General features: G+C 32.6%; 1 protein-coding gene across 2 annotated transcripts in view; it reads right to left on the reverse strand.

Annotated features, from left to right (window-relative positions):
* UBR3 (ubiquitin protein ligase E3 component n-recognin 3 (putative)) overlaps positions 1-21,397 on the reverse strand; it is a 147,640-nt gene that overhangs the window by 31,382 nt on the left and 94,861 nt on the right. The window contains exons 25-30 of one of the 2 annotated variants that reach the window (XM_012727393.1): positions 20,453-20,602; positions 15,592-15,725; positions 11,153-11,263; positions 7,618-7,818; positions 6,327-6,463; positions 15-100 (exon numbers count right to left, since the gene is read on the reverse strand). In XM_012727393.1, coding sequence (XP_012582847.1) covers positions 15-100; positions 6,327-6,463; positions 7,618-7,818; positions 11,153-11,263; positions 15,592-15,725; positions 20,453-20,602 — 819 coding nt within the window. Of the gene's footprint in view, positions 1-14; positions 101-6,326; positions 6,464-7,605; positions 7,819-11,152; positions 11,264-15,591; positions 15,726-20,452; positions 20,603-21,397 lie in introns of both variants that reach the window. The other variant, XM_012727390.1, reaches the window with a different exon arrangement.

A 21,397-nucleotide genomic window follows, 5' to 3' on the forward strand; every position in this document is an offset into this window, starting at 1 on the left:
TGTTTAATACTTACTTAAACAAGATCTTTTGCCAGCTGTGCTTGCACCACCTGAACACAAATTGCCTCCTCGATGAATTAACTCAAGTTCCAAATTGGTTCTGTAAGTAAAGCATTAAAAATACCTCAGTCATTAGGCTGATTTAATACTTTTTAATGTATATATTGATATGTCTGTCTCAACCTAAATAATAAACTTTATTATTTGCAAAAATATAGTTTATTTTTGTAAACTATTAATATCAGTAATTATAAACATAAGTGAACTATATAAATGTCATAATATTTTATCTAATGTCTACAAATAAAGGGGAAAAATTTACCTATCCTTACTTTTATGTTCATACTTATATCAGCTAAACAATGATTAATTGTTGCAAAGTTCCAACTCTGGTAGATACAAAAAATCTAGGCCTTAAGGGAAAAAACATATTTAATAAACCTACATATGAATCTGATGACAGAATATTACTTCAACTGCTAGCCACTGAGCAGTCATATTAAGCACAAAGGCATACCAACTTTTCTATCAGAGAAATGGTTATCACTCATTATAATTTAGATGGTATCTAGAAACCAATATTAAAAAACAAAATCACTAAACACCAAAGTGGCTATGAACAGCACATATAATAAACATCACTCTTTATTATGGGCTTCTTAGACAACAATTCTATTACAATGCACTGTAAGTATTGACATTGTTAAGCATTAGTATTGTTCATATAGATCTGAAATTACAATAGTTAGCAATCATTAGCTTACAAAATAGCAATAATCAGTAAATTGACATTTCAAATATCAAATTGATAATCTAAAGATTTACCCAAAAACAGTAACAGAAAAATATCCAATTTTGTAAATAATAAATTAAAATTCTGTGATCACTTAAATTGCATTGTACTTAAACATATTAATAACCTTAAATACACTGTTATTTGCCACAACTGAAATTAACTAGTTGTTTTCTAAGATATGCATTCGACACTAATAGTAAGATACCCCCATTTAAAATAAAAAAGGCAAAATTTCAAGCTTATTCTCTGTATGTGAATTTTATAATCCTATTTTTTTAACAAACATTTTTAACTGGTTTTGGTTATATTTTGAACACAGAATATTTTTAAATGTTATTTTTACATATTTACTTATAAATGCAAACTGTTAAGAACATTAATATTCCTAAGTCTGTACATTTGCCACCCATTTCTAAAGGAATGCTTTAATCCTCTCTACTCAGGGGGGGAAGCAATTTAACATTGATAATGTTCCTGCTCAGAGCTCCATCTGGTTGCTGCTGATAAGGGCATCTGTGTGACAAGGGAATTTTCCACCCTTCAGGCGATTTGCATTGCTCACTGAACTTCTAAAAACCTACCAGCAAGGAAGCAGGGACAAGGATTTCATATTAGTGGACAGAAAGCGAGCGGAGGCCAGCATGTGTTCCTTCATCAAGGGAATATAAATGAGATCAATACATTTTGTTTTCACAAATCTTCTGTTGCCTAATCTGTAGAAAAAAATTAATGGCTATATTCTCTTTAAAAAACTAAGATTTCCTAGATAGTAATTTTAAAAGAGCTAACCAGAAACACCATCAATTCTTACAAACAAATGTCAGAACCAGAATGTCAACTTTTATTTCAGCATAATTTTCAAAAATTATCTATTAAAACAGAAATACAAGAATAACTCTGTTTATTCAATTATCAGATACTTAGAAGAACATCAAACATGTTACCAGGATTTGATTTTAAAGAGTATTTAAAATAAAACTACCAAATGTAATAACTTCAGATTTCGGTGGGAAGATCTCCTATATAACATTCCTTCTAAAAAGAACATTCCTTCTAAAGAAAACAAAAACAAAACCTACCTCTCCAAAGGTTTGGTATCATATAATAATATCTAGAACTTTAAAAATGTCAGAGTCCTAACTTTTCCTTATTTCATTTATATCAAAATTGGACATTTGAAACTTGCTGAAGAAGAGAGCACACAAATGGGTCACAGACCCCACATATGATCTTCTTTCACTGTTGAAATCATAGCACAATATTGTATTTCTGCCCTCCTGAATGGATGACATAAAAGTAAAGATAGTCTGGAGGCTAAAAATTTTCTGAGACTTTTGTTCTTGGAACAAGATTATACTATCTATATTTCTAACACAAATTAGATTGAGAAGAAAAAAGAAGAGAAAATCTCTACAATAGAAAGAATTATGAAAAAAATTACTTACAGCCTATCAATAATGACAACCTAGATATAACCATATAAAAAACCCTGTAAGTTCCAACTTCTTCTTACAAGATCTGCTTTTCCTTCTACCTCCCTACCCCTTAGTAGGGGCGTTGGCACTAACTTCTAAGGTTATTAGCTATAATTTGAAAAACAAATATGTGTAGAGAAAAAAGTAAACACAACTGGTAAAGTATAGATTCAAGGCCCCATCTTACCTCTTACTGATCAAGAAGTTATTCAATTTCTCAGCAAAATGTATCTTCATCCATATCATATAGCCTCTACTATACAAATTTCAGATCAAGCTTTAACTCCTCTAGGAATCAGGGAGAACTAAGTCCTTTCTCTTGAGACAGTAAAGAAGCACGGCTATATATTGTTTACTTCAATTTGCTCACTTTCCCTTTAGAAGTTTTATAGCACTTTCTCAACATATTTTTCAAACAAACTGTATCCTTTATCCAGGCCAATGTGTATGAGTTTTAACCATCCAACTAAATTTTAAATTCCCGGAGAACATGAACCATCTCTGACAAAGCTTCTTAACCCTGGATAGCACCTGGCTAGCAAAGTGCTCAAAAATTTCTTAGGAACTTACAACTTTCTTGTTTTGATATGTAACCAATGATAAGATTTAATTTAGTCCCTGAAGTTAATTCTCCTCCTTTTGCTGAGCCCTCCTGCTATTCCATTAAACCAAGCAGTGAACCAAAAAAAGAAAGAGGGACGGGGGAGCCAGTGGGTTTTCTGTTTTATGAAAGAAATTATTTTTGTTTTAAAAAGGGTTCAAAATTTGGTATTTTCATACACATTCCTTTTATTTCAAATATAATTCATGTCTAAGTTATACTAATATATAGAGCAAGATCCATTTACTCTACTGAATAGTTTAACCAATTGTGATATAAAGATGTTTTCAAACTACATCCCAGTTACTCATGTTTCATCTTATCATTTCAGTGTTTCTCACTATACACAGGCCAAGTGTTACTTACCATTATCTCTAGGTTATATACAAATTGATTTTTGCATAATTCTTGGAAAAAATCACTATTAAACAGTGTCATTCATTGTTTCCATAATGAAATAATGAATTGATTCTAAAGTAAGTTCTCTTCCCCAAAATTAGTTTTTCAAAATTCATCTGAATGAGTGATATTTTTAACAGAATCCTTTTTGAGAATACATTAAATTATGAATACAGTGATTCAGATTAATTTTAATGCAACAAAACACTGAACGATTTCATCTCTACTGCCCTCAGAAAATCCTCTAAGACTTTACCATGCAAATAAAATAAAGGGTAGATAGACATACTGTTCCACAAGAGTTCTAAAATAATTATTAAAAGGAAACAGATTTAAAAACTAGTTACCCACTAGAAATACTTTTTTTCTAAGTCTCTAAACATTTAGTTTCCCCAAAGAGCAAACAAAATTACTCACCTGGGAGAAATTCAGCTCTGGGAAACTAGGACTGTATTCCATTTCTAACTACTGGTCAGATACAAATAAATTTGCATATTCTAATGAACTATATATTTAATAACCACAACATTTACTCAAAAGTTAAATAATTCAAAGAAAGTTTACTTTTTGAATAAATTTGTTTAAGCATTTTAGATACTGTTAAATGTTACTGCCTACATTTTAGGAATAAAAATAACCAAAATCTCTAATCTTAACTATTTATGAAATAAGGCATAAAGTAATTATAAAGACCTGGCTAGCTACCACAAGAAAGTTATATCCTATTCAAGTAGAATGCAATGAACTTTTTCTTCAATTCATGTTTTGTTAATTTTGGGATCAATATATTGTTTTGTTTGTTTTCTTTTGGGGAACTAAGTAAAACCTCGAGAAGAGATAAACTCCAAGAGGACTTTGCAGTGAACCAAAAGAGGCCTGGGAAATTTTAATCAAAAATATATACATGGCCCTCCCTGGTGGCGCACTGCACTAAGAAGCTAAAACCACTTCCACATGAGTTCGATTCCCGCCTGCCCCGGAGGTGACCACATGGCATGGCAGACCTCTCCTGACCCGCCCACTGCTCCCCTCAGCAGTGTACTTTGTCGATCTGCCTGTTCTGCTCCCCACTCTGTCTCTGATGAAGCCTCTCACTGCCCCTGAACTTCTGGCCTGTACCCCAGTTCTGTATGAATAAATAAATATTTGAAAAAAAAAAATATATATATATACATTTACTTGCAGAATCATTATTTAACTGTTTTAGAATTTATCATTAGAAGTCAGAGAAGGTTGGGAGGAGGGGAGATCATATTTTCTCTGTTTTGCTAAATACACCCTTAGTAAATAATATTTGATATGTCTCTGCTTTTCTATGAAAAGATGAAATATGCTGATTCAATAAAAATCTGCCATTAGCAAAGTAAGCTTTAGCCAGTAAGTTATTTCCACACTAAAACCAATAAACAGGAGTCCAAAGCTACCACTAAATACAAATTGAATTTCTTGATTTATCATACTACAGCAAAGTTCTACAAACAAATCATTCTTATTCGACCAGGACTTTCTTATAAGGTCAGTCTTAATCAAATATAAGACAAATACATAAGCAACATAAATGTGTGTGTGACACACACATACACATACATACATGTATATATACATATGTAAATGATAACTTTATATATAATACATATTCAGTTGGTCTACATTCAACCCAATATTCTGTGATATTATCACCACAATATTGTACAGAAGTTTTATAAAATCTTGAAATCTTGCTGATTTAAGTTTAATTAGTTTTCACATGAGTTATTTCCTTTAAGAATGTAATAACTGGTAACTGTTCAGAGACAAATGTTAATTGTTATATCTTCCCCCAAAGCATTTGGATAAATAATAACAACAGTCTAGGAACATGCAGGCTACAAAGTTATTTCCCAAGCCATTAGATTCTAGTATATCAATCCAAGTCCAGCATTTGCATTCTCAGATCAACAATTGAGGTTTCCCTATTTTGAGCTCTAATTTGCCTGCTGTAATTTTTTAAAGTCTGGTTCCATTTCTCTTGTATTCTAAAAACTACATATAGTTAATTATTCTGTTGTTGCCTTCTACTGCTGGAATGTGTCAGAAACAATGACCATCATAAATTCATGCATATATCTATAAAATCTGAATAGGAGAGGAAAAAAGGGAACAGTAATTGAAAGAACACTAGACCTCCACTCAGAAGATCTAAGTTCTAGTATTACTCTATCACTAACTTGCTGTAGGACTTCAGGTCACTTTATCTCTAAACTGTACCTACTACAATATCACTTAGTCTAAAGACGGTATGAGTCTAGAGACATTCAGAGATCATTACCTCAGTTCTGCAAAATGTGTATTCAAGTTTCCAGTTGTGTCTGCTTCTATCCTATTCATTTCTTTTATGTTTCTCTATTTTCATTAAATTAAGCTTTCTTAAATTCCTATCTGGAACTGTTCCTTGGATACTGAACACCTATGCAGTCAATTAGACTAATCCTACCTGGAAGATGAGAAGTATTTACCTCTATTTTCTTGAGCAACCTGCTAGCTACTAATAGAGACTTAGATCATGCCTGATCTTAGATCATGCCTCTTGCTTCTTTTCCTTTATCTGATGTTCTAAACCACCGGTAGTCTTCTAGGATACCATCAGATCCTTCACAAGCTTAAAACAAAACAAGTTATTCTTCCTGTTCTCATTTTTCTGAAAATTAAAAGTTTTTAACAATGTTTTAGTTCTCAGTATTATCACTTAACAGAACTTAAACAGCAATTTCTTAATACCATTTATATATAACACCCACATGCTTTGAGGGAGATATCCATCCCAAAATGTTAATAACATACTTTTTCCAAGATACAGCATGTTTAGTAACATTTATCCCAACATATCATTCAAAAAATTTTTCAAAAAATGCAGGAAAACTAAACATTTACAGCTCTTCTAGGAGGTTCAAAAACTAGTCATAATTTTCACAACATTAAAAGTATATATCCATTATTCAAATACATATGAAACAAATTAAATAAAATCAATTATCACAATAATCACACATGAAAAGTATATACTATAAATACCTACCTAGCAACAGAATACATAAAGAGAAAATCATTGTCTGGTGAGCCGGGGGTCTTGCTATAGTCTCTATATTTCTTCTGAGTGGTATTTTTGATATCTTTCATTACAGATTCCATTTCTTTACTTAAGTTGGTTTCTGACTATAAAAATATAAACATATAATATTTATATTCATTTTCCCTAATAATATAATTTAGTATTACAATGCTTATTATATGAAAATATTAGCAAACAGAATATCTACTAGTTATATTTAGTGCACAAAGATAAAACAGATATTTTTTTCCAATTTTAAGAAACCTTTTATCCTAATTCTATGTTATGATTAGTAACACTGTAATTCAACCATTAATAGACCACACAAACTATGTTCTACACAAATGAGTGCTGGTCATATTTTAGAATCATTTCAATGTGTATGAAATACCTGACATTCACTTAAATTCATTTTTCAAAGACTAATACTGATTTCTTACTTTAAGCATATTTTAAATACAGGATTTACAAAAGGAAAAAATGAGATTGTGAAACTAGTCTTCAAATAAGAAGAACTGCCAGGAGATAAACTCTAAGTAGGTTCAAACTACGAATTTTTTAAGTAAAATATTGACAGTTTTCATAAATTTACTACTGTAACCAGGCATAGTTCCCTCTTTCCTCAGGGACCATATTATAAATCTATAATTAAAATGAAAATATTTAAGAATTTTAAGCAAATAAACCCGCTAAATAAGGTCACTTATGATAAATCCCTCATTAAGCTAGTAACTTAAGATGGGAACAATTCAATCATTTATACAGTATTTTCTGTATTCACAACACATATACACATGTATATGACTGTGTAAAAATAAAATTTCACACAAGGTGTATGTGTGTTAATAAATCATCTAAATCCTCATAATTATTATTATAAATAATATTCCTAATAATAATAGGTATATTTTTAAATGATTAAATTTTGCTTTACATTTTAAGATACATGTTTGGCTTTGTTTTTAAGTATTTTAGTATTCTACAAGAGTCTAACCATAAATACCAAATTTTACAATATTTCATGATCTGAAATATATTAAAATTGTTACAATTTAGAGAGGTGAAAGTATAGAAAGTATAATGACTTGTTCTATCACCCTTACTTTTTTTAATTTTAATAAACACAAATAGAAGTAAACCTCTAAAATAAATTTCTACTGAATGTATAAAAATCCAGAGTAGTTTAGAACAGAACAAAACGAAAGCTGAAAGCAGAACTAAGTTAATCAGGATATTTTTGCCTTACACTGATGCTTACTGGGAAAGCTCCTGGTCGTCCCTGCAGCTCCTTTACTTCCTTTATGAGATCGTGTATGCTTTTGTTACTAGGACGTTGCCAAAGGTTATTTTCCATGTTGCTTCCAGGATAACAAGGAAGAACACTGTTAGCAAACTGCCTACAGAGAGGACATGTGAATTCTCCTTTGTCCACTGAGAAGCCTTGAAGAACTTGGTCATTCTAAAAGATAAACACAATAAACAACTTTACAGAAAACAAAGTTTACATCTCCACATTTTATAATAAATAAGCCACTGAAGAAATGACATCTCTAATAAGAACTTAAAATTGTAAAATTTTAAATCTCTCATTTAACTGAAGTTTATCAAATCACTTCTTGTATCATGACAATCAAGCAACACTTGCCATTACCAATGAACTTTTTTTTTTAAATATTTATTTATTTGTACAAAACTGGGGTACAGGCCAGAGATGCGGAGGGTGAGAGGATTCACCAGAGACAGAGTGGGGAGCAGAACAGGCAGATCGACGAAGCACACTGCTGAGGGGAGCACCAGGTGGGTCAGGAGAGGTCTGCCACACCATGTGGTCACCTCCGGGGCAGGCAGGAATCGAACTCATGAGGAAGTGGCTTTAGCTTCTCAGTGCAATGCTTTAACCCGCTGCGCCACCAGGGAGGGCCACTAATGAACTTTTTTTTAAGATTGATTTATGCATACAGAACTGGGGTACAGGCCAGACGTACAGGAGCGGTGAGAGGCTTCCTGAAAGAGGATGGGGAGTAGAACAGGCCAACTGACAAAGTACACTGCTGAGGGGAGCAGCAGGTTTGTCAGGAGAGGTCTGCTGTGCCATGTGGATCATCTAGGAGGGGGGGGGTTTGGAACTCATACTGATGTGGCTTTAGCTTCTTCGTACTGTGCTTTTAACCAGCTGTGATACCAATGTGGGCCCATCAATGAATTTTTTAAGTTATCTTATTCTTCTCTCAGCATGAAACACTCATAATGATGCAGTCAACTGGAAATGTGGATTTAGCATAAAGAATAACTCAAAAAGACCAAATATAAATGAATTACCTTCCCTTTACCCCAAGACCTTGTTTGCATAATCTGGGTAGAGCCTCACAGTGGCCGTGTATTTTTTGATGTGTAATCAATACCTTTTGCAAGTAAATTAAGCCTAAAAAATGTGATGTGTCTTCTAAGGTATCTACCCACTGGACATAGCCACTTGGACTTTATGCAGTGGGTTTGCTGGTGTTCAGAACATAGTTGTGATAGGAGGTGAAATGATTTAGCATTCTTTCCTTCAGATGTTTCTGATAGGAAGAGGAGGGAAAAGTGAGATTTTAGAAACAAAGACATATTAATGCATATATAATTCTTTGTCCTAGGAGAATATGATATATGTTAGCTAGCCAGAGCACTGCTACATTTCTCCCTTCTTTAGCCTGTATCTATCTGGGTCTTTCAGGTCATTATGGAGGTGAGACCTAACCTAAACATGATACTTTTCCCCCAGCAATCTCTCTGTTATTATACCATTAACTTAATGCTTAATCTCAAAATAAGTTTTTTATCCATCAATATATGTTGTGAATACTATAATATGACTATTATTAACAAGACAAAAACAGTGAGGGAAAAAAAGCACAGAAAGAGAAAGCAATAAATTCAGGTGCCTCATTACAAAGGCAGTTGATGATAATGCCAGTATAAACTTAAGTTTCCCAAGTCTTAATTTAGGGCTAATTTCACTAGATCTTGGACTTAAATACTCTGACAAAAAAAAAAAAAGAGTTACTTTTTTTACTTGTACTTTTTAACATTTACTTTTCAAGTCTTTAAAAATATAATACCATGTTTTGCCAAATTCAATTTTACAAACATTTACTAAGCTCCTATCAAGTGTCAGATACTATGCTAGATGATGAACTAAAGTGTTAAGATGCATCTTCATTTAAGGTACTAACACTGCAATAGCAAATAGAAACAAATAAATTATAACAACAGTGTGTAAATACAACAGCGAAGGTCTCCAAAAGAAGATGGCTTCGTGAGCTAAGTTTTAAAGATTCATAATAAAAGCACACTAGAAGGTTGGGGGAAACGTCCTGGTTGAGTGAGCAATCAAATACAGAGATGTGAAAATTTTGCTTAAGCTACTAATACTTAATTTTTCAATGCTGAATTGATAGAAGATAAAGCTAGTGAAAAATGCTGATCATGAAGTGCCTTAAATGCCATTCAGAGAAGAGTATATTATAATTCATGAGGCAGAAGTCTGTAAAGGAGTATAAGTCAACAATATGTACTGTCAGATTTACATTTTAAAAAGGTCTGTGTAGTGGATAAATTAGATTTTCAGTAAAAAACTTGATAAGAAAGTGATGAAAGTCCAGATGAAAGAGGAAGACGTAGACAAGAAAAGTAGACTTGAGAATAATGAAGCAGATTTTAATTAAATGAAACAGAATCAAAAGAATTTGGGAATTGAATGTAAGAGGTAAGGAAGAGGAAGAAAAAGGAAAAATTCATTACTGCTGAGTTACAAATGGTAGGCAATTCTTACAAGAAAGTGAACTGAGATAAAGGTTTTAACTACAGGGGAATGCAAGGTCAAGGGGAGGAATTCTTCATGACTTGACTATTTTTATGAACTGTGAAAAGGGATAGAACAGGCAGAAAAATAAAAGATATATTAGAAAAAGAGGTTATTTACTGATAAATCATGTTCCTAAGATGATAGGAAGAAAGGAATACTGGTACAGGCAGAAAACTTACTCCTGAATAGAAAAGCCATACTATTCCAGAGAGCAAAAAAAGAAATGGTTGGTTGGGAAACAGAGCCATTTATCAGGGAACAGAAACACAAAGTAAGAAGTTAAGATAGTATGTGACAAAGTGCCACTGTTTTCTTGGTGACATAGAAAGAGACAGATTCTTGGGATGCAGAGGCAAAGGCTTAGAATAGATGCTGAAAAGACTAGGAGAGGGAAATGAACACACACAGAGAAATTAAGTAATAAGAATTATCTACAGTCCAAGATTCTAATCAACAGTACCACTATAGGAAATAATAAATTTATGGAGGTTATTAGTTCACTTACTTTCATGATTTTTCCATCAGGGCTAATTGAGAATAATGTCTGTATCCAAAATGAAAGGAAACTGATTAAAGGAGATTTTAGAAAAGAATGGGGTATTACAAGAAAGTGAGGATGGCAAAGAGCAGTTGCACTAGGGAAAATGCAAGATAGTAAAAGAACTAGAGATACTGATACAGAAGCAAAACATTAAAGTAAAAATAGGAAAAACTTAAGACTAATTATATAAAAAGGATATTAAAGCTTAATATTTTAGATATACAGTAGAAAAGCCTAAAATTACAGCCATAGAAGTCAACTGCAAAAGCAAAGAGGTCAAGGAACTATTAGGTTGGATAGTTCAAATGGAAATCAAGTCACCCAAGATGAATTAGGGTAAATGTGTTGTTGTTCAAATTAATACCTAGAAACGTACATACACCTTAAAAATATTTGTCAACTTACCCGTAATGATTCCATGTAAGATTTATGACAATCTATATGCAACGTGTGGCCACAAGTTTGAACATAAACACCACCTTCCCAGCCAATTGATACTGCCAAGAGACAAGAACTCTTTAAAAAAAAAAAAAAAAAAAGCAAAATATAATTAACTTTAAAGGAAGTAAACACATACACCCCTACAAAATTTCATATCACTATATTAGTGTAGAACTTAATTTGTGTAACATAAAGTTAACTAAACAGCCTTACAACAGTATTGTTAGCCTTATAATACCTTTAAGTTTTAGCTCCCAAATATTTATACTTCAAATAAAAGAGGATAATTATGAATTTAACCATTCTCCAGTCCATACAATACATACTCTCAATATTATACTATAGTTCAGGGTAAATTATACTACTGTTGATTATTTTGTCTGTTCTGATTGATTGGTACTTAAACTCTCTGTGTTAGCTGATATTATACCTTCACTCTAAAAGTGGCTTCCATAATGCTACTCCATTGCTTTTCCCCCCAGTCATTTTAACCATTTCAGTTAGATCCACTTTTAAGACTTGTCTGTCTTCATCTGTCCCTGCAATGTTCACATGTCTCAGGTTCTATTCTTAAAGTTATTTTCTCTTCTCATTAAAACCAGACTCCCTGAGTGACTTACTCAGTGATACCCTCCAACTCTGGATTTCTCGTCCAAGTACTAGATGCAAATACTCAGCTACCAACTGGAAATAATCAATTTTATATCTCTCAGGTAACATAAAATCAATGTGTCAAAACGTGTCCTCCCCCCCCCGCCCTTCTTTATTTCCTTGTTTCTTTTCCTTATTTTCCTCTTGTTTTAAAAATTTCATAACTTAGGGCCCTCCCTGGTGGCGCAGGGGGTTAAAGCACAGCATAAAGAAGCTAAAGTCACTTCCGGATGAGTTCAATCCCCACCTGCCCTGGAGGTGACTACATCACTTGGCAGGCAGACCTCTCCTGACCCGCCCGCTGTTCCCCTCAGCAGTGTACTTCATCGATCTGCCTGCTCTGCTCCCCACTCTGTCTCTGGTGAATCCTCTCACCCACCACATCTCTGGCTTGTACCCCAGCTCTGTATGAGTAAATAAATAAAATCTTTTTTAAAAAAATTTAACTTATTTGTCACCAAATGAAAAATCTAAGAGCTACTCTACATCATTTCCTTTCCTCTCACAGTATTCTATCTTCTAAATAACTCATAGTTTTGGCTTCTCTTTATTCTTGCGGTAACATTTAAATCAACTGTCATTTTGTTAGGGGGGAGGTTCTGATTACATTTCTTAACTGGTCTCCTTGACTCCAAAATCCTCTCTCCTTAATTTGTCCTTCACACATTTCTGAAATACAAATTTGGTCATTAGAAATAAGCCCCCGGGCCCTCCCTGGTGGCACAAGTCAGGACACAGCACTCACTGCAAGCTGGCTGCGGATGCTTCAGTGCGAGTTCCATCCCTGGCCCCGCAGTTGACCCACATGTTCCCGCAGACCTCTCCTGATGCACCCGCTGCTCCCCTAAGCAGTGTACATTGTCGATCTGTCTTTCTGCTCCCCACTCTGTCTCTGTTGAAGCCTCTCACAGCCCCTGCACCTCTGGTCTGTACCCCAGTTCTGTATGAATAAATAAATCTTTAAAAAAGAAAGAAGCCCCCAAAGTACCTTAATACTAAGCCTTAAACCTTAAAGGTTTAACAAAATTTAAAATAAAGAAGGGATCAAAATTATATAAGCAAACTACATATCCTTCTGAAATTCTTTTTAAAATTAATTGCTTTAATCACCGTCTTACAGCTTAAATTTCTCTGCTAATTTATTCACTTCAAACTGTAAATGGGCTTATTACACTTTTCGTTCTGAAATAATTTTCCTTTGGCCTCTATGAAATAACATTTGGGTCGACGCTTGAATCATTCCCTAAAGCGTGTAATAAACAGAAGACCACGCTAGTGTTAATTGGCACAAGTTAATTTTGTGAATAACAGCATATTATGAAAGATTCATGAGTCATTAAAGCTGAGTTAACCTGTACATTTTATTTTCATGTTGGAAAGAAAATTTATACATTTTAAGATGATCAGACTATCTTTAAACAATAGTAAACACAGTTTATGAGTATGAAAAGTTGAAAATACTAGACTGTGCAAGATTCCTTCCCTATCAACTTAAAGCTGTGCAGCAGCACAAATCAAATTCTCATAGGGAGCACAATAGTTTCTATTGCTGCAAATCAGAAAACGAATGGGAGGCCTGTTCATTTCTGTTTCACATTTTGGAGTTGCTTGTAGTAGAAGCAGATTTTGGTGTTAAATCATTTTAGAATGCTTGGTAGCCAGTAGACAAACTGCCTTCCTTGTCAAAAGAATGTTATTAATCATTCTTTTTAATAAAAGCTTTTAAAACTCTTAAAACTGAAAATATTAAATCGTGTGTCTGTATAACTTTCAGATGTTTTTATTTTAATCTGCTAGAGTAAAACAAAGCAGAAAGCACTAACATATGAGACCAGTATTTTAGGAAGGCTTCAACAATATGTCCATTGCTTTGCTAAGCACTTCACAATGAGTCTTCACAATCTTTATTTTCATTAAAACTTTAGCGATGTCATCCATCTTTACAAAAAAGAAAAGTTTACCAAATCACTCAGTTACAAGTGGTAGAGCCTGAGTTCAAACTCAAATTCTATGTGACTCTAAGGCTCAGATTGTTTTATTTTTTATATAACACTTTCAGTTTCAATTAGAAATACACTGTTTTATACGTCTAAAATTCTAAACATCAATTTTGCAAAAGGCATGCATTTGATGTGAAGAGCAAAATCTCAAATGATGCTAGACTTCCAAAAGCATATCATCCAAAGGTTGCACCACACACACACACATACACACACACATACACACACACATCAAATCTCAGTCACTGAAAGAAACAACAGATTCCATCTAAGTCATATTTCAATTCAGTTTCTAGAGCTTCCCTTCCCTCAAAATTATTAAACTAATAGGCTACATTTTAATTGAACTATACTGTTTTTCTTTTCTCTTTGGCTTCAGAATTCATCTTTATTCAGTTACCCTAAATGAATAAATCATAAAATAAAACTAGGATTATGGCAAGAAAATAAAATTAAATCAAAGTAGAAATAATTTCTGCGAAAGCAGAATTTAGCATAATTCATCATTTTCTTCTAAATGAAAATATTTATTGGTCTCATTGAGGAAGTAATATACCTACAATGCAAAAAATATCAAAACCATAAAGAATAAAAAGTGTGAATATACTTATACATATGTGTAAATAATATATGCAAGAACACACTGATGGCTTCTTCTTCCAAACAATCATACTTTAAAGTCTCTGAAAATATACGAATACATGATTCACATTACAAAACCCTGACAAGGCCAACCTAAGCACTCCTAAAGGGGGCTAGTTTGAATATTAAACAGACCACTTTGCATTTACACTGAACTTTATTATGCATAAAATGACCTAAAGATATTTCTAACCTGGTGTGTTCAGGCATGAAAGACCAGATGCTGCATGAAAGAGCCTTATTTTAGAGGTGAGGGAATTAAGCCTTAGGGTTGTATATGGTCATGTTCACATTGCCAAGAAATGGCAGACTCAGGGCCAAATCCCAGTTTTTCTTTCTCTTCTACATGATATATCCCTACCTAAAGCCCATCATCCACTCTAGAACCCAACAGAAATGTTCTCCTAAATCCAAGCCACTGAAGAATGGAAGCATATTCCATTCTGATTCATCATTAGTAGGTCAATTATCATTTATTTTAATTAAGTATTCTGTCTTCTACCTATTCTCCTAATGTCCTACATTTAAACCAGTGCATATAGGCAAGAAAAAAATTACACCTGGAAATCTATCAAGATAATTACTCTATATAGCTAACCAAAAATAATACTTTATATTTGAAGTATTTTAAATTATTATCATACAAAATATTATCATACAGGAGAGCAAAAAAACAAGTGAAAGGAAACACTATTTGATAATCCACTCAAAAAACACTAAAATTGGTATAGAAATTCTACAAATAAAGCTAGCCTTTTCCTAATAAAACCTGTCCTTTCATAATGTTTAAAAAAAAAAACACTATGAGATTGTATATCTTTAAATAAAAGCAAAAATGAAAATACTCATGCCATAGTCAGTATTTATCATTAATCGAACTGAATTTGTATACCTCGCAATAAAAAAAAACTAAAAGTATCATATTTATAACTGAAATTTTTACTTATTAACAAATCCCCATTTCTTTACTATCCACATGTTCAATTTTTTTCTAATAAACTTCCACCTTGTAAATTAGAATGTCATTTGGTACAAAAAACAGCATATAAAACTCTGGAGAGAACCATCAATTTGCAGGTAAAAGCATTATTTGGTAAACAGGGTACTTACATCCTTAAAGTAACGTTGTAATGATGAAAGTCTCACATCATGAACTGCTGCACATGTATCGCAAGGATAAATCTGCTCTTCTTCAGTGATAGGCAACTTTTTTGGTTCAATGTTGTCACGGCACTGCCCTAAAACTACATTAGGAATAGATAGGAGAGTTCAAAAATAACCAGCAAATATACCAGATTGGCCCAAAAACACCTGAATTATTTACCACACACTACACTCATTTTACCACTAGAATTTTTTTTAAATCTTTTTTAAAAAGATAATATTGTAGTTCTCTTCATAGAATATATAAATCTTCAAAGATGTTATTTAATTTTTTTTAAATAACAGAGTATGAACCCTAGATGATGGATTGATGAATCATGCATGGTTTCCAAAATTTATCCACCAAATCAAGCCTAAAAATTGTAATTCTCGAGATCAATAAGTTTCATTTCTAAATATACTATTTCTCACTAACAAGAAACAGAAATCTGTGGAGAAAAAGTTGAGTCCAAGATTGGGGAAAGTGCAAGATGTGTCCAGAATTGTGTGTAACAAAAAAGCAAGGTATTCAAACACTTAGTTGGCAGGTCATAGATTACAAAGAAGTGCTGTCTAACCAGAGAAATTTGTGAAAATTAAAGAATTGAAAAGAATAAAGAGATAATAGATAACGTATTCACTGATTCAGGCAAGTAACACCAAGTGAAAGAATAAAAAGGTAAGTTGTTAGAATCTCAAATTATCATCTTATAGATTACCTACCATCTTAACCACATGATCAAATTTGGTTGGCAACCCCAATAATATGACAAATTGTCACAAGGGGCCTCCTGCTGCGATGCAATGGGGGAAAAAACCATTTGCATAATCCCCTTGCCAAAGGCTAATTAATACTAAACACTCAAATCTAGAAAATGAGTCATTCTAAGGAACTGATTTAGATTTTCCAAAAAATTTAAAGGTATTGGAGAAACTGTTCTAGAGTATCATCAGGCTTATTATCATTGGGGACCCAATGAAATGGAGACTTTGAACAGAGAATATTAGATGTTTATTACAACATTAAATTTCTTAGGTATGATAAAGATATTATGGTTATGTTAAAAAAATAAATATCCTTGTTCTGAAGAGATATAAATATAGGATATATAAATATCCTATATTCTGAAGTATTTGGGGCAAAATGACAAAATATCTGTAATTTTCTTCTGGAGGGGGAGAAGAGAGACTGAATAACAGAGGGAAGAAAAGGAAAAAACCACATCAATGTGTTAACTAATGGTGAGTAAAAGTGACAGAAAACTTTTCAAAATGAAAACCTGAAGAGAGGTATATGGAAAAAAGGGAGGGAACACTAACATTTTATAACTGTAACTATCAGAGCAACAAAAAAGGAAATGGGAATATATACAGTGTTATAAGTTCTTAGGGAAGAACAGAGTATTATCAGGCTGATCATTGGGGATCCAGAGTACTATAGCAATTTATAGTAGCAACAGCAACAGAAACAGATACAGGTAAATGCTAACAAGTAAAGTATAATTAGTCATGATGTATCATCCCTTTAGTCCTTGATGCTAAATATAGTTTTTTGGGGGTTTGTGGAGCATTTTTGCATCTATAGTCATAAGGGATACCAGCCTAACTTTCTTTCTTGTGAAGTCTTTGTCTACCTTTAGCACCCTGGCAATAATGCTGGTCTCACAAAATGATTAGGAAATGTTACGTCCTTTCCTTTTTTTTAACAAGTTTGAGAAGGATAGATGTTAATACTTTAAATGTTTTGGTAGAAACATGAGTGAAGCTATTTTGTTAAGTTTTTGATTACTGACTCCATCTCTTCTAGAAAGTCTATTTCATCTTTACACATTGTGTTTCTAATAACTTACTCATTTCATCTGTAATATAAAATTACATGCCCATCAACAGAGAACTGGATAAAGAAATTATGGAATATACATTCAATGGAAAACTACTCAGCTATTAAAAAAAGATGAAATAGTGCCTTTTGTGACAAATTGGACAGGTCTTGATGTGATTAGGCTAAGAAAAATAAAAGTAAAAGGAAGTTACTGGATGGCTTCATTCATTTGTAGAATATAAATAACCAAAGAGAACTGGAAAAACATAACAAAAATAATTGTTAGACTCTGAAAAATATACTTTGAACCAAAGCGGATGAGGGGAGAGAAGAAGAGAGGAGGGAAGCTGACAGGACACTGGCACTGGAGTATTAATACAGGGTAAATGAAGTTTATGTACATGAGGTATGAAGCTGTACTCCAAAATTACTGAGTATGTAAATAATCAGAAAATCAGTAAAATTTGAGAAGAAATATAGTTTCACAACCCCCCAAAAAACTGATCATCACGGAAGTTTTATTGTATTTTCTTATGCTCTTTTATATCTGTAATATTTGCAGTAACATTTCCACTTTCATTTCTGATTTTAGTTACTTGTGCTCAATCTAACTTTGAGAACTGTCAATTGTGTGCATATTTTCAAGGAACCAACTTTTGGTTTTGGTAATTCTCTCTACAATTTTCCTATTTTTTCATTTATGTGTTTTAATTTTTAGGATTCTTTTTTTTCTGCTAGCTTTAGATGTAATTTGCTTTCTTTTTCTTTTTTTTTTAAGGAAAGGTAGTTCCTTAAAATGTAAAGTTAGGCTACTGAATTCAGATCTTCTTTTTATTGTAAGCATCTACAGCTATAAAATTCCTTTTGTAATTGATTCTACTATATACCATAATTTCTGGTACTTTGTGTATTCATTTCCATTTATTTCTAAGTATTTCTTTTTTTAATCTAAGTTGTAATACCTTTAGAACCTTACATAAGTGCTACAATGGCCATTAGTACAAGCAGTTCCTAATCCAGTATCTACAATTAAGCACAAATCAAATGCTAATCAAATGCTAGACTATGGAACTTTGATGCATGATTTCAAAAATGTTTAAACGGTATATATGAAAAAAGTTTTAGCATAATTAGCACATGTAACACCAAGGTTACAGTCTCTAAAAACCATTTCCCATTAAAAGATACTAGACTCTTAGGAGAAACAGCCAGATTTAGGGAACAAAATGTGTAATACAATATGGCATAGCTTCTCATGACAAGAAAGGTAATGAGCAAGAGAATTCAGAAGATAACTTAAAGAGACTCCCACTGAACAAAAATAGAAGCTTTATTAGCATCAGCAGAAATTAACTGCAACAGAGTTCATACTGATACAAAAGTAATGATTATTTTTGAGAAATGCTAAAGAATCTCCACCTCAACAGCTGAGTACTAGTAAATAAAGAGAAACTCAGGGCCTCTAGTGGTGCAAGGAGTTAAGTCTTAGCACAATGAAGCTGTCAGCAGCCACAGCAGCACAAGCTCAATCCCCTGTCAGATAGCTAACCCACAAGGTACAGACCTCTCCTGTCACACCTGCTGCCCCCTTCAGCAGTATGTTTCAGTCCATCTGCCTGTTCTGCTCCCTACTCTGTCTCTGGTGAATATTCTCACCCTTGCACCTCTGGCCTGCACCCCAGTTCTGTAGGCATAAATAAATACTTTAAAAAATAAATAAAGAGATTTAATACTTTTTAATACTAGTTTCTGCTATCTTTACAAGATAAGACAAGTATGGTATAGTGGAATTACCTAATACTAATTCATTTAGCTGGTATACAAAATTATTAGGGATAAAGTGAAGTTATAGTCAAAACAACTTTAAAAGTATAAAATGAACAAATAAATCTTTAAAACCATAAGAACACAAGGTTCATTAGAGCAGAGATTTCTGCTTTGTTTTTTTATTAGAATAGAGCCTGACAACTACATGCCAGACAATAATTATTTATGGAATGAATGAAACAATTATAAAATATATGGTGTAGAAGTTATAGAAAATTGAGGGCAGTAAGAAATTAATTTGTTCACTTTAATAGAAAAGAAGCTGAAAAAGTAGTTAATACTTTCTCACATTTCCTTTTTAATACCTTTTTTTGGTCTTGATAGTTTTGTTGCAAAGTCCTATTCTACTGGTACTTCCCACAGTTTCATCTTTAATTAGAGTAATTAACTAGAGTAGAAACTAACATTAGATCCTTTTGTTTATATTCTATTACTTAACCAACACAAGTTGACATTATCTCTATATTTCAAAAAGGCCACAGCCAGTAAAATATGTACAGATGAATCTAAAATCATCCCATACCTAATTCCTTCTTCTCTACCACATTAATTCAGACAGTAAATGTCCCAGATAAAAATGCTCTGGAAAAAATATGTAAAAGTTTTATTTTCACTTTGCTTGACTGAGATTCCTAGTGAAAAAAGACTGAATTCACTGAGTGTGTAAGAATTATCATTACCTTAAAATACCTCAGTATGGGAGAGAATATGAAGCATTCACAAATCCTTCAAATTAAAAAAAAGCTCTTAATTTAAGACTGACAAACATACCAACTAGCAGGCTATTTAAAGAATGACTTTTTAGCAACTAAAGAAAAAGTATAAAATCTTTGTCCATACGTTTTACATAATAAAAACATTTAAGTTGACAATACTTTTGGATTGAAAGTTATTGACCACTTAGTATTGGCAATATACCATTATACATTAAGGGAAAAAAATTATTGAACATAAAAAGAGAACTCACTGTTGAGGAACTCTTTACAACATTCATGTCCAAGAAAGTGAGACAAATCAGAGTAAGAAATATTCTCTATTCAAATATAAATGGCTCTTTGCTATATGAGAACTACTGCTCTACCTAGATTAAAAATATATTCTTTTTTTCATTTAAAACATACGTTTATTTATCATTTTGGCTCTAAAATGTTTTCACTGAAAAAATCACTTTGATTTTACCTGAGGATGCCTGTAATAGTACAACCAATCCTGTAGGTCGGTCTTCAGAAGAAGGGCCACTCTGTCCACAAATAACACAGTCATATACTGCTTCAGAAACTTGAGGTTCTGCTGTGGTGATCTCCATAGGAACATCATTCTCAGGCGAATCTGAGGGGAAAAGTTACACCTCTTTATTCTCAAGAGGAAAAAAATCTCTCTGTTCAATGAAAATGTGAAAAAAAAATCAAATTCAAATAACTCTGCCTTCTACACCAATAAAGTTATATAGTAGTAATAAAACTATAAAAACTGCTAAAATAAAATGCTTATTCAGAAAAAATTAAGCAAATGCAAATAGCTATTATGAAAGATTTTAAGTATTATATGGTTAAACAGACTTCTGAATATGTTGTATTATCCACATGTAAAACTGACAACAAAAATCACATAGGGCAAAGATTTTTCATCAAAAATAAAACTATATAATATTATAATTTAAGGAAATGAGAAGATGACTCTTTCTTTGAGATATCTCAATGGGCAACAATGACAGAGTAGCCATTGAAAAGAAATGGCAGTCTTTCTAAAAGATTAAAAAAGGACAATTTATTTCTCTTTTATGATGAATTCTAGTGACTGCTGCAATTAATACCAGTATATATTTATTTTATTAGGGAAATCATTTGTAAGTAATTATATAAATAAAGCACAACTACTTCGAAAATAACTAATCTTGCTCACTATATGTCATTACCAGCAAGAAATAAATTACTAAATCAATAATGATTTTCAGATAAAGACACATTCATGAAGAATAGCGATGCTATCCACAATGGCAAAAAAATGAGTAGAGGTAACTGGGAAGACCAGGGAAAAAGAGGTGACTTATGACAAGTTTTTTTCCCCCTGTTTTAACTGCAGTAACATTGGTTTACAATACTGTGCATGACTTAGGAGAAGAGG

Source organism: Condylura cristata, unplaced genomic scaffold, assembly GCF_000260355.1.
Source record: "Condylura cristata isolate star-nosed mole 26May11 unplaced genomic scaffold, ConCri1.0 scaffold00002, whole genome shotgun sequence".
NCBI lineage: Eukaryota > Metazoa > Chordata > Mammalia > Eulipotyphla > Talpidae > Condylura > Condylura cristata.